This window comes from Entelurus aequoreus, linkage group LG10 (genome assembly GCF_033978785.1).
Source record: "Entelurus aequoreus isolate RoL-2023_Sb linkage group LG10, RoL_Eaeq_v1.1, whole genome shotgun sequence".
NCBI lineage: Eukaryota > Metazoa > Chordata > Actinopteri > Syngnathiformes > Syngnathidae > Entelurus > Entelurus aequoreus.
Genome location: NC_084740.1, coordinates 76,622,106 through 76,640,716, shown reverse-complemented (window position 1 = coordinate 76,640,716; position 18,611 = coordinate 76,622,106). Strand labels below are relative to the sequence as shown.

Below are 18,611 nucleotides of genomic sequence, written 5' to 3'. Positions count from 1 at the left end.
CATTGAAAAAATGTTTCATTTAGAGACGGGGCACAAATTATTTTGACCTTCATGAATTCTGCCTAGCAACAAGTGGCCAAACTGTAAACAGGTCCTGTCTATGAGTTGTCAGCTCTGTATTACTCCTAATGGACATAAAGCGCATTGAACATGTTTTTTCATTTAGAGATGGGGCACAAATGATTTTGCCCTTCATGAATTCTGCCTAGCAACAAGTGGCCAAATTGTAAACAGGTCCTATTCATGAGCTGTCGGGTCTGTATTACTCCTAATTGACATAGAGGGAATTTATTTTTTCATTTAGAGACGGGGCACAAATGATTTTGCCCTTCATGAATTCTGCCTAGCAACAAGTGGCCAAACTGTAAACAGGTCCTGTCTATGAGTTGTCAGCTCTGTATTACTCCTAATGGACATAAAGCGCATTGAACATGTTTTTGCATTTAGAGACGGGGCACAAATGATTTTGCCCTTCGTGAATTCTGCCTAGTAACAAGTCGCCTAATTGTACACCGGTCCTGTTCATGAGCTGTCGGATCTGCATTACTCCTAATTGACATAGAGGGCATCGAATATTTTTTTTCATTTAGAGACGGGGCACAAATTATTTTGCCCTTCATGAATTCTGCCTAGCAACAAGTGGCCAAATTGTAAACAGGCCCTGTTCATGAGCTGTCGGGTCTGTATTACTCCTAATTGACATAGAGGGCATTGAATTTTTTTTTTTCATTTAGAGACGGGGCACAAATGATTTTGCCCTTCATGAATTCTGCCTAGCAACAAGTGGCCAAATTGTAAACAGGTCCTATTTATGAGCTGTCGGTTTGTATTACTCCTAATTGACATAGAGGGCATTTATTTTTTCATTTAGTGACGGGGCACAAATGATTTTGCCCTTCATGAATTCTGCTAGCAACAAGTGGCCAAACTGTAAACAGGTCCTGTCTATGAGTTGTCAGCTCTGTAAGACTCCTAATGGACATAAAGCGCATTGAACATGTTTTTTCATTTAGAGATGGGGCACAAATGATTTTGCCCTTCATGAATTCTGCCTCGCATCAAGTGGCCTAATTGTAAACAGGTCCTGTTCATGAGCTGTCGGGTCTGTATTACTCCTAATTGACATAGAGGGCTTTGAATTTTTTTTTTCATTAGAGACGGGGCACAAATGATTTTGCCCTTCATGAATTCTGCCTAGCAACAAGTGGCCAAACTGTAAACAGGTCCTGTCTATGAGTTGTCAGCTCTGTATTACTCCTAATGGACATAAAGTGCATTGAACATGTTTTTTCATTTAGAGATGGGGCACAAATGATTTTGCCCTTCATGAATTCTGCCTCGCAACAAGTGGCCAAATTGTAAACAGGTCCTGTTCATGAGCTGTCGGGTCTGTATTACTCCTAATGGACATAGAGGGCATTGAACATGTTTTTGCATTTAGAGACGGGGCACAAATGATTTTGCCCTTCATGAATTATGCCTAGCAACAAGTGGCCAAACTGTAAACAGGTCCTGTCTATGAGTTGTCAGCTCTGTATTACTCCTAATGGACATAAAGCGCACTGAACATGTTTTTTCATTTAGAGATGGGGCACAAATGATTTTGCCCTTCATGAATTCTGCCTAGCAACAAGTGGCCTAATTGTACACCGGTCCTATTCATGAGCTGTCGGGTCTGTATTACTCCTAATGGACATAAAGGGCATAGAACATTTTCTTCATTTAGAGACGGGGCACAAATGATTTTGCCCTTCATGAATTCTGCCTAGCAACAAGTGGCCAAACTGTAATATTTTTTTTTTCTTCTGCACAAAAGCTGCCTCACAATAAAGTAAACGTTGTATAAAAAAAACAGTCTAGTGGGCGTGGACGGCATAGAACAGTTTTTCATTGGCGAATGGAGCACAAATGATTTTGCCCTTCCTGAATCCTGCCTAGCAACAAGTGACCACACAACAAACATGTGCTCTTTCCCGCATTGTCAGCTCAACATCCTAGTGGGCATGACGGGCATCAAAGTGTTTTTTGGCCTATGGCAGTGTTTCTTAGCCATAGGGGCGGGACCCACTGTTGGGCGACGAGCGCCCTCTAGAGAGCCGGCAAAAAACATGTGCTTCTCAGTGGTTTAATACACTTTCCCACCACTTGTGGCAAAAATGTCAATATGAAACAAACAGAGGAAGTCTGGAGCGAAAGACTTAGAGAAGTGTCTTTAAGTGCAAAAATTATGACTAAAGTAGTGAAACTGTATTTTCATTTGCATTTTAATTTCATTAAAGAAACATATATATTATTATTGTTTACTGTTGATTTAATTAGAATGCATTTATGTTAGCAATGCCTAATTGTATGCAGTAGTTCTATTGTTCATCAGTTTTTATGAGTCCCGTCTTTTGCACTATTTAATTCTGTGTTTTTCCCACCTTTTTTGAGCCAAGTCACATTTTTTGCGGTGAAAATATCCGGAGGCACACCACCAGCAGAAATCGTTAAAAAAACAAAACTCAGTTGACAGTAAAAAGTCGTTGTCGCAATTGTTGGATGTGACTTTAAAGCATAACCAAGTATGTATCAATATAGCTCTTGTCTCAAAGTAGTTGTACTGTCACCACCTGTCACATCACGGCATTTTTTGCAGTTTTCCTGTGTGTAGTGTTTTGGTTCTTGTCTTGCGCTCCTATTTTGGTGGCTTTTTCTTTTTTTTTGGTGTTTTCCTGTAGCAGTTTCATGTCTTCCTTTGAGCGATATTTCCCCGCATCTACTATGTTTTAGCATTCAAGAATATTTCTGTTGTTTTTATCCTTCTTTGTGGGGACATTGTTGACTGTCATGTCATGTTCGGATGTACTTTGTGGATGCCGTTTTTGCTCCACAGTAAGTCTTTGCTGTCGTCCAGCATTCTGTTTTTGTTTACTTTGTAGCCAGTTCAGTTTTAGTTTCGTTCTGCATAGCCTTCGCTAAGCTTCAGTGCCTTTTCTTAGGGGCACTCACCTTTTGTTTATTTTTGGTTTAAGCATTAGATACCTTTTTACCTTCACTCTGCCTCCCGCTGTTTCCGACATCTACAAAGCAATTAGCTACCGGCTGCCACCTACTGATACGGAAGAGTATTACACGGTTACTCTGCCGAGCTCTAGACTGCACCGACACATCATTTGCAGACTATAATTAATGGTTTGCAAAAAATATTTTTAACCCAAATAGGTGAAATTAGATAATCTCCCACGGCACACCCGACTGTGCCGCGGCACAGTGGTTGAAAAACACTGATTTAATTCATCAGCCTGACTTGATATTAATCTTTGTGATTAACACACACTTTCGTAACATTTGAGAAGGTTGTAAACTAGGGATGTCCGATAATGGCTTTTTGCCGGTATCCGATATTCCGATATTGTCCAACTCTTTAATTACCGATACCGATATCAACCGATACCGATATCAACCGATATATGCAGTCGTGGAATTAACACATTATTATGCCTAATTTGGACAACCATGTATGGTGAAGATAAGGTACTTTTTTTTTAAAATAATAAAATAAGATAACTAAATTAAAAACATTTTCTTGAATAAAAAGAAAGTAAAACAATATAAAAACAGTTACATAGAAACTAGTAATGAATGAAAATGAGTAAAATTAACTGTTAAAGGTTAGTACTATTAGTGGAGCAGCAGCACGCACAATCATGTGTGCTTACGGACTGTATCCCTTGCAGACTGTATTGATATATATTGATATATAATGTAGGAACCAGAATATTGATAACAGAAAGAAATGGGGGGAGGGAGGTTTTTTGGGTTGGTGCACTAATTTTAAGTGTATCTTGTGTTTTTTATGCTGATTTAATTAAAAAAAAAAAAAAAAAAATTTTTTTTTTAAAAACCCATACAGATAATAAAAAAACCGATACCGATAATTTCCGATATTACATTTTAACGCATTTATCGGCCGATAATATCGGCAGGCCGATATTATCGGCAGGCCGATATTATCGGACATCCCTATTGTAAACTGTAAGTAGGTTAGATGTAATTGTTAAATACGATTAATATCAAGAGTAATATTTACTAGGTCAATGGTAATATTTGAGTTGGCCCCGGGGCCCGTCTGTAGTGGAAAAGTTGGGCTTGGAGGTCTAAAGGGCTAAAACCCCCTGGCCAATGGGGTACAAAATATGTTGCCCTTTGTGAATTCTGCCTAGCAACAAGTGGCAGAACAAAATATGTAAATACTGCCATTTAAATACCTCAATTTGTGTGTCTGGCATATGTCATTGGTTTATGGGGCACCGACGGCCGTGCCCTGGGAAAATCTGCCTAGCAACAAATTGTCGCGGTTGATGAAGTTTTATAACAAAATAGGAGAAGACTTACAGGAATTACTGCTGTCATCCTTGGTGCCGTCAAGAGAGCCATCGGGATTCATTTGCAAGTAGTATCCCTGTCTGCAATATAACCTGGTCACTATACCCTTGAGCTGGGGATCTGCAAGGGGGGAAGAAAAAAAAAGAGTAAAAGATTAGAATGAAAAAAGAGTTTCCATACAGGAAGGCCAATTTCAGGCTGTGAAGATCTGTGGACATACTGAGCTCAACAGCGACCTCTCTGGTGGCTTCAAAGGGGAATGACCATGATCTATATCAGGGGTCACCAACGTGGTGCCCGCAGGCACCAGGTCGCCCGTAAGGACCAGATGAGTAGCCCGCTGGCCTGTTCTAAAAATAGCTCAAATAGCAGCACTTACCAGTGAGCTGCCTCTATTTTTTAAATTGTATTTATTTACTAGCAAGCTGGTCTCGCTTTGCCTGACATTTTTAAATCTAAGAGAGACAAAACTCAAATAGAATTTGAAAATCCAAGAAAATATTTTAAAGACTTGGTCTTCACTTGTTTAAATAAATTCATACATTTTTTTTACTTTGCTTCTTATAACTTTCAGAAAGACAATTTTAGAGAAAAAATACAACCTTAAAAATGATTTTAGGATTTTTAAACACATATACCTTTTTACCTTTTAAATTCCTTCCTCTTCTTTCCTGACAATTTAAATCGATGTTCAAGTACATTTTTTTTTTATTATTGTAAAAGAATAATAAATCAATTTTAATTTAATTCTTCATTTTAGCTTCTGTTTTTTCGACGAAGAATATTTGTGAAATATTTCTTCAAACTTATTATGATTAAAATTCAAAAAAAAATTCTGGCAAATCTAGAAAATCTGTAGAATCAAATTTAAATCTTATTTCAAAGTCTTTTGAATTTCTTTTAAAAAATTTGTTCTGGAAAATCTAGAAGAAATAATGATTTGTCTTTGTTAGAAATATAGCTTGGTCCAATTTGTTATATATTCTAACAAAGTGTAGATTGTATTTTAACCTATTTAAAACATGTCATCAAAATTCTAAAATTAATCTTAATCAGGAAAAATTACTAATGATGTTCCATAAATTATTTTTAATTTTTTTTCAAAAAGATTCAAATTAGCTAGTTTTTGTCTTCTTTTTTTCGGTTGAATTTTGAATTTTAAAGAGTCGAAATTGAAGATAAACTATGTTTCAAAATTTAATTGTCATTTTTTTAAATGTTTTTCTCCTCTTTTAATGATGTTCCATAAATTATTTTTTAAATTTTTTCAAAAAGATTCACATTAGCTAGTTTTTCTCTTCTTTTTTTCGGTTGAATTTTGAATTTTAAAGAGTCGAAATTGAAGATAAACTATGTTTCAAAATTTAATTGTCATTTTTTTCAGGTTTTCTCCTCTTTTAAACCGTTCAATTAAGTGTACATATCATTAATTATTAATAATAACATAGAGTTAAAGGTAAATTGAGCAAATTGGCTATTTCTGGCAATTTATTTAAGTGTGTATCAAACTGGTAGCCCTTCGCATTAATCAGTACCCAAGAAGTAGCTCTTGGTTTCAAAAAGGTTGGTGACCCCTGATCTATATTGTTGGAGCTGCACTTGTATGGTTTCTCCATGAGCACAAAGCGTCGACATTACAACGACTTCCTCGAAAGCCCCAGGGAGAAGAATACAATCACTTGAACTCTGCGTGTGCGTGTAAGAGTAAAATGTAGGGAACATGGCCACAGAGGGCATAGAAAAGGCTTTTCTCCCCTTGTCTTTGTACTCCCTCCGGCACTTTGCGCCCAAGCGTGGGGTGACGACAGCGGGACAATCTGAGACCTTTCTCTGAGAGGAGCTAAGGTGAGCGGGTCTTTGCGAGATAAGTCCCGCCCCAGATCCGGAATGAAGGAATGGGGTTGTCCCAGCTTGCGACATCACTAATTAAAAATCAACTATAGCAGGGGTGTCCAAACTTTTTCCACTGAGGGCCGCACACGGAAAAATGAAAGCATGTGGGGGCCATTTTGATATTTTTCATTTTCAAACCATAACAAAATATTTGGATTTTTTTTTTAATATTACCTTTAGGGGTCCCGGGGACCATAAAGGGTCTCAGTTATTAAAATGTTAAAAATAAGTCTAATTTGTACTATTTTTTTTTAAATTTAACGCTTACAGTAAATCTCTATATCAACTTAAAAAAAACAAGGTTTTATGGCTTTTCTGTCAAAAACAACTTTGTTTTTTATAGTAAAATTTAAATATGCAGTATTTAGTAATTAGAGCCCTAAAATATCAATAATGCAGGACATCATTGATTTTAATTATTTAATATTTTTGAGTCATCACAGTGAAAAGATAATTAAAATACCACTATATATATTTGGGATCCAAAAGGTGCCCCACTCATAAAGTGATACATTTTTATTAGGTTCAGATATATCAGTCGATTTTACGTTTGAACTATTATTTTGTTTGTTTTGCTCTTTTATCAAAGAAAACTTTGATGTTTTTATATGGCAACTACACAATATATGCAATATTTACCACATTTTTAAAGTGAAATATTTGAAGTAATTGGAGCCCTGAAAATAATTCATTATAACATGGATTGTTTGTCTTTTTTTTTTTTTTTTGAGCAATGGCAAAAAAATAAAAAATAAAGAAAGACAAAAGAAACAAAACAACAGCCTGCATGGCAGTGTTGTGTCAACATTGCAACTTTTTCTCGTTAGATTTCACCTCATTCCACTTTTTTAATTTATTTTTTGCTATAGCATTTCCAGAATGTGTGGCGGGCCGGTAAACAATTAGCTGCGGGCCGCAAATGGCCCCCGGGCCGCACTTTGGACACCCCTGAACTACAGGCTTCCCAAATGCTGTAATAAATTAAGCATGATGAGTTGAACATATGTCAGCATGTGGCCCCGCTTTTAACTCTTTATTGCAAACGCTTACTTACAGTGTGTCATTATTTTGACTTAGTAAGTCATTATTTTGTCATATTTTTTACTTATTAAATTACTAAGTCAAAATATTGACTTACTAAGTCATAATAATGACATACTTAGTATCTCAGGTAACTAGGACTGTTTTGTGTATTGTTTTTTACTTTACGGAAAAAATATCGAGATATATACACTGTAAAAAAAAATCCTATTTTTATGGTTAATATACTTTAAATTTCTACTGTAATTTTTCTATTTTTTTTAAAATAATTTATAAAACTGTAGAATTGAAGACATTATCTGTAAATAAACAATCCACCTGTTATTTTAAGTAATATGCCAGTAATGACAAACTATGTATATTTCTATTTTTTTTACAGAAAAATACCAAATTAATTATACATAGCATTTTCTGTTTTCTTAAATAACTTTCAAATTCATGTAAAATTACAGTAATTATCTGTAACTATGGCCATCAAAATATGCCAGTAATGACAAACTATGTATATTTCTATTTTTTTTTACAGAAAAATACCAAATTAATTATACATAGCATTTTCTGTTTTCTTAAATTACTTTCAAATTCATGTAAAATTACAGTAATTATATTTCATGAAATATATAGCTTGTTATATAAAAGTCTATGTCCATACTGACAATCTAACACAGGGGTGTCAAACTCAAATACAGAGTGGGCCAAAATTAGGGATGTCCGATAATGGCTTTTTGCCGATATCCGATATGCCGATATTGTCCAACTCTTTAATTACTGATACCGATATCAACCGATACCGATATCAACCGATATATACAGTCGTGGAATTAACACATTATTATGCCTAATTTGGACAACCAGGTATGGTGAAGATAAGGTACTTTTTAAAAAAATTAATCAAATAAAATAAGATGAATAAATTAAAAACATTTTCTTGAATAAAAAAGAAAGTACAACAATATAAAAACAGTTACATAGAAACTAGTTATTAATGAAAATGAGTCAAATTAACTGTTAAAGGTTAGTACTATTAGTGGACCAGCAGCACACACAATCATGCGTGCTTACGGACTGTATCCCTTGCAGACTGTATTGATATATATTGATATATAATGTAGGAAGCAGAATATTAATAACAGAAAGAAACAACCCTTTTGTGTGAATGAGTGTAAATGGGGGAGGGAGGTTTTTTGGGTTGGATGCACTAATTGTAAGTGTATCTTGTGTTTTCTATGTTGATTTAATAAAAAAAATTTAAATTTTTTTTTAAAAAAAACTGATACCGATAATAAAAAAAACGATACCGATAATTTCCGATAGTACATTTTAACGCATATATCTCTAATAAAAGCAGTAAACAAATAGTTTAGCTTCCAAGAGTGAGTGAAGAACGCACCACCGACCCGATAGTTCCAGAAAAGACAAAGATGAAACATTAGTATCTGCTCACAGATGCTACCTGGTGGATGTTTGATCACACTGCAGCTAATTCTGGATAAATTAAACAACCGCCGCTTACCAATGCTTCAGTCACAAGAATGAGGCAAAAATACAACCTTACCTATTGTATAAGAAATATCTGGGATTGTAGAGACATGGTCTAAAACAGGGGGACTTTTGGTAGTAGGGTCTTTATTCATAAATATGTAAATATCAGGTACTACTGAGAAAAAGCCTGTACCCTATAGGAGGGACTTGTGAGAACCAGTGGTTATTTAGTGCACTTCAGTGCGCTGCGCTGGGCGCAACACTCCGGCTGCGGCAAGCAGCTGCATTCAATCATCAGCAATCAACGCACCTGTCGCTGATGAGAGGACCTGCCTTCTCAAGCCAGAGCAACCTGCTTTCCCGGGCCAGAACGTAGCTACCTGTTCCTGCACACTAAGCCGATATTTTACTAGCTATATGCATACTCTCTCTCTCTGTGTTCCACCCCCTCGTGTCCCCCTTGTCGTCTTCCAACAGTCTACCGCCGGTGCCGCGTTACAAGCTGTGTGTCTCGTCTCCCTGTGTTCCCCCTCTGGTTCTCTGGCTGCACCGTTTGGATCTCGACGCCCCGCCTCGACACGGACTTTGACGCCTCTCTATTTCCCCCCGACTTCCTTCCTGCTCACGGACCCCGAGCCAGCCTTGCCCCTCTTTGGACTTCCGCCTCTCGCTCAACACTACCGGTAACACTGGACATTTAATCCTGACACATAGTCGCACACCATACACATTTTTGGGTTATTTACACACTTCATTTATTTATATATACTGTATATATTGTGTATATATATATAAATAAATATAGAGTTAAACGACGTCCCTGCCGTCTTCTTCATTTGTACAAACCCATAACACATAAAAGATCATCGATAATCTAGTAATTGTGGAAGGATGCATACTGTATATGTTTAAGAGTTCTTTCTTTTTACATAGCCATGTTTAGAGTAGCTAGTACTTTTCCTTAGTTCCTTCTACCAGTTTCTTCAGACATTTCAGATGCCTGGTTAGTGTCTTCACCTTTGGAATGTGAAGACCTCCCCCACTGGTTTCTTATCAGTGGTGCGAGGGGGAGATGGGGGTTTTCTTTGTGTGAAAAGAAGTTGGTTTTTCCCCTAGAATGCCAGATCAACTTGAATGTATTGGTTAAGTTGAACTCCTAAAGCTTTAGTAAAACTTGAAAATATTCCAATTCTGTCTTGATGGTCCTTCTTACTCAGCATATATGTCATCGAAAGAACTTGGAATTGACTTAGATTCCTTTGGAGGAAGAACTGGTACGTAATCTATGGCCCTAATTGAGATTTACAGATATAGCCCGTCCATTCATCCCGTCATTTACAGACGAAATCGGATTTAAAACTAATCCTCCACCAATGCCAAAAAAATTAAAACATTTTAAAAAATCAGCGTGATCGCGCGCTATCAAAACACCCAGATTAATTTCAATTAAAGATGAAATAAAAATATCTTCCGGCGTCATCCTTCAAGTGAAAAGAGGCGAGACAAGGACTCGTGGGCAAGAGATGAGTCACTTTTTAGCGGAATTGGACTAAACGCGCACACATGCCGAGTGGTGCTAATCAAATGCAATTTGAACATAATCAATAATCAGATAAGAGCTACTTTGGTACATTTTGTACATTGAAAATACTATAACCAATAAAATGTAGTTATGCTAAGCTATCGGATTAAAGCATCCACATTTTATACGTTTATGTTAAATCTGAGGAAGATCAGTGGTGCAATATTTGATAATGAGGGCAGTGAGAGGTAGCATGTTAGCGCATGTGATTTATCACAAAAATGTTTTAAACATTAACCATAAGTACATGTAGATTATTTGCATGTTTTTTTTGACCGCACATGCTCCTTAAGCACAGAATTTACCGGAAAGTCGTTATACAGTCAGTGATAAAGTCAATGCATCATGAGGGGACACATTTTACTGCAACATTAACCCCAGAAAGTACCACAGGGAAGGGATTCCTGGGTGGATCTCGCATGAGAGGAAGAGGGGGGGGGAGGGTGTTAATCATTTTGCAATGTAGTCTGCTGAAAATGATGGAAAGCTCCACTCTACATAACAACTGACACTTTGGTCAAAGTTGGAATTGCCACAAAACAAAACACATGTTAACATATTCAACACTCTATCTAAACCTAAAAAATATAGGTTTTTAGGTTTTAAAAATATAGGTTTTTAAGTATAAAAAATATGGGTTTTTAAGTATGAAAATATAGGTTTTTAAGTATAAAAAATAAAGGTTTTTACGGATAAAAAATATAGGTTTTTAGGTATAAAAAATATAGGTTTTTAAGTATAAAAAATATAGGTTTTTAATATTTAAAAAATATAGGTTTTTAGGTATAAAAAATATCGGTTTTTAAGTATGAAAATATAGGTTTTTAAGTATAAAAAATATAGGTTTTTAAGTATAAAAAAATATAGGTTTTTAAGTATAAAAAATATAGGGTTTTAGGTATAAAAAATATATACGTTTTTAAGTATAAAAAATATAGGTTTTTAGGTATAAAAAATAAAGGTTTTTAAGTATGAAAATATAGGTTTTTAAGTATAAAAAATATAGGTTTTTTTAAGTATAAAAAATATAAGTTTTTAAGTATAAAAGATATAAAGGTTTTTAGGTAAAAAAAAAAAAAAAAGGTTTTTAAGTATAAAAAAATATAGGTTTTTAGGTATAAAAAATATAGGTTTTTAAGTATAAAAAATATGGGTTTTTAAGTATGAAAATATAGGTTTTAAAGTATAAAAAATAAAAGATTTTAAGTATAAAAAATATAGGTTTTTAGGTATGAAAAATATAAGTTTATAAGTATAAAAATTATAGGTTTTTAAGTATAAAAAAGGCATTTGTGTTTGTCATAGTCAATCCAAATGTGTATCGGCACGAGATTTCACTCCTTTCAGCCACTAGAAATTCTGTAGCAGTGTTCGGTTCCAAAAAAAAAAATTCTGCGACATCGCACTGCGAGTACAGTCCAAAGTCGCTAGAAAAATATGCTTTTGAAAGTCGCAGAAAACTTCATAAGAAGGCGTGTTAAGAAGAATACGGGAAAATAATATACGCAGAAAGGATGAGCTTTTTTTAATTTATTTTTTTACACTTTTTCAAGAAATGACCACTGCTACATATATGATAGGGAGTTATGTTAAAGAGTCATTTAGGGGGGAAAAAAGCATATTATTTTTCTCAAATGAAGGATCAACGTGATTTACAACAATATAGTTTGTGAAAATGATTATTAATGTAAGTATAATAATTCGATTTTTGTATATATTACAGAAAGAAAACACTTGAATGTGCTTTGATCAGATTATTCTGAATTATAGTAGTTCATGTAAATTACAGACATTGAACATTAGTAGGGAGAGCTTGTTTGATAGGTCATTTATTTTCTTTTTTTGGTGACAGATCTTACAAAGGTTGACAGTTTGACACTGGAACTGAATTCATTATTTTCTATATGGAAACATTTGTTTAAGAAACAAGCAAAATCGGAACATATTCGATAGATTTTGGCTGGTCTCAAACCTTAATTTGCAACAATTTTCCTTGTAGGTGTCTCAAGAAAGGTGGAAATACAAGAACACACACACACACACGTTCTTGTATTTATGACATTCTTGAGACCTTCTTGCCTACCTCTTTAGGACCACCCTTTCTAGATATATAAATATTTGTATTTACAACATTAATAATATATACATACTATGCAAATATTAAAAAGGTAAGCTTTTAATTAATCATTTTTTTTGTAAATGTTTTTTAATCTTCATTATTTACTTCAAGTTATTACAGTATGTCTCTACAAACACATACACATTATATATATATATATATATATATATATATATATATATATATATATATATATATATATATATATATATATATATATATATATATATATATATATATATATATATATATATTCTTTTTTTTTTTGTTTGTTTGTTTTTTTTGTTAGTTTTTATTATTATTATTATTATTATTAATTTAGGCAAAACGGGGCGCATTTCAATTTTTTACACACACTTGGTAGTTCATTTGTTGACCAGAGGGGGAGCACTTTTAAAACCGACACACAGTCAACTTTTTGGGACCACCCTAATTTTGATAGATTTCACCACCAGGGGTGCAAATGAGACATTCTCTATTAGATGCAATGGTTTTCCGTATTGGGACCATGATTTATGTCATCACTTGTTCACACCTCCTCATATGGAAGGTACTTTTCCATGTTGATGTCTCAAGAAGGGTAGAAATACAAGAACACACAAACACACACCCACACACATTCTTGTATTTATCACCTTCTTGAGACCTTCTTGCCTACCTCTTTAGGACCACCCTTTCTAGATATATAAAGATTTGTATTTACAACATTAATAATATATACATACTATGCACGTATAAAAAAGGTTTCAATTAATATTTAATTTTTTTTGTAATTGTTTTTTAATCTTCATTATTTACTTCAACTTATTACAGTATGTCTCTCTATACACACACACACATATATATATATATATATATATATATATATATATATATATATATATATATATATATATATATATATATATATATATATATATATATATATTTTAATAAATTTGGCAAAACGGGGCGCATTTCCATTTTTTACACACACTTGTTATTTCATATGTTGACCAGAGGGGGAGCACTTTTAAAACAGACACACAGTCAACTTTTTGGGACCACCCTCATTTTGATAGATTACCCCACCAGGGGTGCAAAATGAGACATTCTCTATTAGATGCAATAATTTCCCCCCCCCCCCCCCCCCCCACCCCGAAAGGGACAAGCGGTAGAAAAATGGATAGATGGATGTATGGATGGTTAAATTTTTTACATAAACTTGTCATTTCATATGTTGATCAGAGGGGGATCACTTTTAAAACCCACACACCGTCAACTTATTTGGAACCAGCCTAATTTTAATAGATTTCACCACCAGGGGTGCAAAATGAGACATTCTCTATTAGATGCAATAATTTCCCCCCACCACCCCGAAAGGGACAAGCGGTAGAAAAATGGATGGATGGATGGTTTTTCCGTATTGGGACCACGATTTCGGTCCTAACTTGTTCACCGGGGTCCTCATATGGAAGGCACTTTTCCTTGATGTCTCAAGAATCGGGTAGAAATACAAGAACACTAGGGCTGCAATTAACGATTAATTTGATAATCGATTAATCTGTCGATTATTGCTTCGATTAATCGATTACTAATCGGATAAAAGAGACAAAACTACATTTCTATCCTTTCCGGTATTGTATTGGGGGAAAAAACAGCATACTGGCACCATACTTATTTTGATTATTGTTTCTCAGCTGTTTGTACATGTTGCAGTTTATAAATAAAGGTTTATTAAAAATAATAATAATAATAATAATTAAAAAAAAAAAAATTGATTATTGTTTCTCAGCTGTTTGTACATGTTACAGTTTATAAATAAAGGTTTATTAAAAAATAATAATAATAATAATAATAATTTTTAAAAAAAATGTGATTATTGTTTCTCAGCTGTTTGTACATGTTGCAGTTTATAAATAAAGGTTTATTAAAAAAAATAAAATAATAATTTAAAAAAATAATTAAAAATTGCCTCTGCGCATGCGCCTAGCATAGATCCAACGAATCGATGACTAAATTAATCGCCAACTATTTTTATAATCGATTTTAATCGATTAGTTGTTGCAGCCCTTACACACACACACACACACACACACACACACACACACACACACACACACACACACACACACACACACACACACACACACACATTGTGAGTTCAAACCCCGGCCGAGTCATACCAAAGACTATAAAAATGGGAGCCGTTACCTCCCTGCTTGGCACTCAGCATCAAGGGTTGGAATTGGGGGTGAAATCACAGAAAATTATTTCCCGGGCGCGGCCACCGCTGCTGCTCACGGCTCCCCTCACCTCCCAGGGGGTGATCAAGGGTGGTGGGTCAAATGCAGAGAATAATTTCGCCACACCTAGCGTGTGTGTGACAATCATGGGTACTTTAACTTTGTAACACACACACACACACACACACACACACACACACACACACACACACACACACACACACACACACACACACACACACACACATACATGTCTTGCCTACTTTGTGTGGACCCACGTTTGGTTAGTGGGTTGTGAGGGCCCCCCTTTCCACTATAGCTAGAATGATGAAAAAATATACATCTAGCCCTAGATGGGAATAGAGAGTTGCAACTAGGGATGTCAGATAATGGCTTTTTGCCGATATCCAATATTCCGATATTGTCCAACTCTTTAATTACCGATACCGATATCAACCGATACCGATATCAACCGATATATGCAGTTGTGGAATTAACACATTATTATGCCTAATTTGGACAACCAGGTATGGTGAAGAAAAGGTACTTTTTAAAAAATTAATAAAATAAGAAATAAATTAAAAACATTTTCTTGAATAAAAAATAAAGTAAAACAATATAAAAACAGTTACATAGAAACTAGTAATGAATGAAAATGAGTAAAATTAAGTGTTAAAGGTTAGTACTATTAGTGGAGCAGCAGCACGCACAATCATGTGTGCTTACGGACTGTATCCCTTGCAGACTGTATTGATATATATTGATATATAATGTAGGAAGCACAATATTAATAACAGAAAGAAACAACCCTTTTGTGTGAATGAGTGTAAATGGGGGAGGGAGTTTTTTTGGGTTGGTGCACTAATTGTAAGTGTATCTTGTGTTTTTTATGTGGATTTAATAAAAACAAACCAAAAAAAAACAACAACAACAAAAAACGATACCGATAATTTAAAAAACGATACCGATAATTTCCGATATTACATTTTAAAGCATTTATCGGACATCCCTAGTTGCAACCTCACTTCAGAATGCAAAACACACAAAGTAAAAACATTTTTTTACTTTTGTAGTTGTGAGGACCAGGCAAATGTCCTCACAAGTCAAAAGATCCTCACAGAAAGGGTGGTTTATCAAGTGTATATTCACACAAGGATGGTGAGACAAGTGCACACACACACACACACACACACACACACACACACACACACACACACACACACACACACACACACACACACACACACACACACACACACACACACACACATCTATAGAGGCTTTACACTGGAGGTGAAAGAGGACAACACTAGTATTCATCTGCCATTTTGAAGCACCCTGACCCCATAGCCAGATGTGTCCTCCAATCTACCACACACACACACACACACACACACACACACACACACACACACACACACACACACACACACACACACACACACACACACACACACACACACACACACACACACTCTCTCTCTCACACACACACACACACACATATAGAAAAGCCATTTTAATCCACATTAGCGTACATTGTAGCGTGACAAGCAGGCTTGATCGAGCAGCTGCCAAGCATGTCTGGTGCAACAGGTTCCCTCAGAAGATACCTGATGATCACCACAACACAACACTTATTGATCCTTTTTTTTACACGCTGCCCTTGAACGCATCACCCCCAAAAAAGGCGCTATATAAGGCAAATTTGTATTTTTTTTTGTTTTGTTGCATATATGCTCCATAATGTTCACTAGCTCGTTACCACCTCATGCAGGACGCGACTGATCATCGCAAGTGGTGGAAATCAGCCTTTTTACGCGCGCGTAAAATGCACTCAGTGTGATGTTTAAAAAAAAAGGAGGAATTTGGACGACTGGGGATTTTTATCAATCAGTGCACAAAAGAAGGAGCAACTTGTCCTGCACCTTGTCTCCGTAGCCTGCGCTTCCTGAGCCCAAAGATGCGCACTTTGGAGAAGATGTCCACCAGGTTGGTGTTGCACAGCCCCTTGTTCTTGTTGGGGCTCTTCCGGCGCCGGTTGGTCGAGGGCCGGTCCAGGTGCTGCTCCCGCGCCTGCCTCTTCTGCCGGATCAGCCCGCTCGCGATGGCAGCGGCCATGACTCCCGCCGAAAATCACCGCCACCCCCAAGCCCCCCCCACCTCCACCACCACCACCTCTACCACTACCCCCCCGTTCTCTTGGAGGGTGTGCGCTCGGAACGGCCACCGGGTCACGGTCCCCGCATGGCGGCGGCTTGACCGGTCCAGTCCGCTAGAAAGTGTCCCGAATGTGTCTTTGGTCGGGTTTCCTATACCCCGATGGTGAGGCTGGAGTCCACTACATGGTCCACATCATCCGGGGAAACCTTGTGCGTAATTCCGCATGCACGCAAGAAGCGGAGGCTAATTCCTCTCCAGACTGACGCGCTTCAATACCTCCTTCCCCCCCACCCCCCAAAAAAACTAGTAACAATACCAGGAGGGGGAGAAAAAAAAAGAAAAGAAAGAAGGTGGCAGCTTGCAGCGTGCTGGAAGGCAAATGCACTCTTTTTTCCCTCCTTTTCACCAGAGGGGCTTCTTCTTCTTCTCCTCCTCCTCCTCTTGCGCCCTCCTCCTGTCAGCCCAGGCGCGTTCGCGGGAGGAGGAGCGGAGGGATGGGGGGGAGTGATGCGCGTGCATGTGCGCATCGAACGAGGACCGAAGTTTGAGTGATTACGTAACGACTCAAACGACTCTTGTGTAAATATATGTACATTAATACCCCCCCCCCCTCCCCCCTGTGCAATCAACAAGTCATACCCCCCCCCCATCATTTGACGTCATCTAATTAGCAATGCAAATTCATGCAAACAGGGTGACATCAACACTAAGATTAATAACACATATGAAGTTATTTTTTAAAACAACATATCGAAACATTTGATGTTGTATTGGTTTTAAATAAGCATATAATTAGTGTATGAATGATGTATGATCATTTAGAATATCCCAACATGACAATAAGTGTAAAAGTGATCATATTTGTACACCTGTGACATGCACCAAGCCCCGCTACATGACGCAGGTTCGTTTATCACGTCGGCCATCTCAGCTACGTCATATAAGTATGTGAGTACAAATACCTTACATTATACTTGTGTTACTAACACATGGTACTTGTGTCATATATTTTCAATTAATATTTAAAGCAAACATGCATGACGTGTGTGTAATATTTATATAACAACAATGATTACACATTTAAAACATATCTTAACGTATGTGTGTGTGTATATATATATATATATATATATATATATATATATATATATATATATATATATATATATATACGTACATACGTACATACATACATATATGTGTATATACACATACACCTATATGCACACATATACATATACACATATACAAATATATACATACAGTACATTCATATACTGTATACATATAACACATATATATGTATATATATAAATATGTATTTATGTAAATATATACATACATATATGTATAGATATATGTACATATATACATGTATATATGGATATACGTGTGTATATATATATATATATATACACATGTGTGTGTATATATATACACACATATATACATATACATATATATATATATATACACATACATACATGTATATATGTACATATATCTGTATATATATGTATATACATTCACATATATACGTATTTATATATATACATATATACGTATACATATACACATATATATATATATTAATATATACATACATGCATGTATATATACACATATCTATATATATATATACATTTGCATATATACGTATTTATATATATACATATACATGCATATATATATATATATATATATATATATATATATATATATATATATATATATATAT

The 18,611-nt window shown here is 35.6% G+C and overlaps 1 protein-coding gene across 1 annotated transcript in view; it reads right to left on the bottom strand.

Annotated features, from left to right (window-relative positions):
- LOC133659239 (fibroblast growth factor 14-like) overlaps window positions 1–16,831 on the bottom strand; it is a 62,787-nt gene extending 45,956 nt beyond the window's left edge. Inside the window, exons 1-2 of the mRNA XM_062061972.1 lie at window positions 16,639–16,831; window positions 4,378–4,488 (exon numbers count right to left, since the gene is read on the bottom strand). Of these exons, the coding sequence (XP_061917956.1) occupies window positions 4,378–4,488; window positions 16,639–16,831 (304 nt within the window). The remainder of the gene's footprint in view (window positions 1–4,377; window positions 4,489–16,638) is intronic.
- Window positions 16,832–18,611: the final 1,780 nt, after the last annotated feature.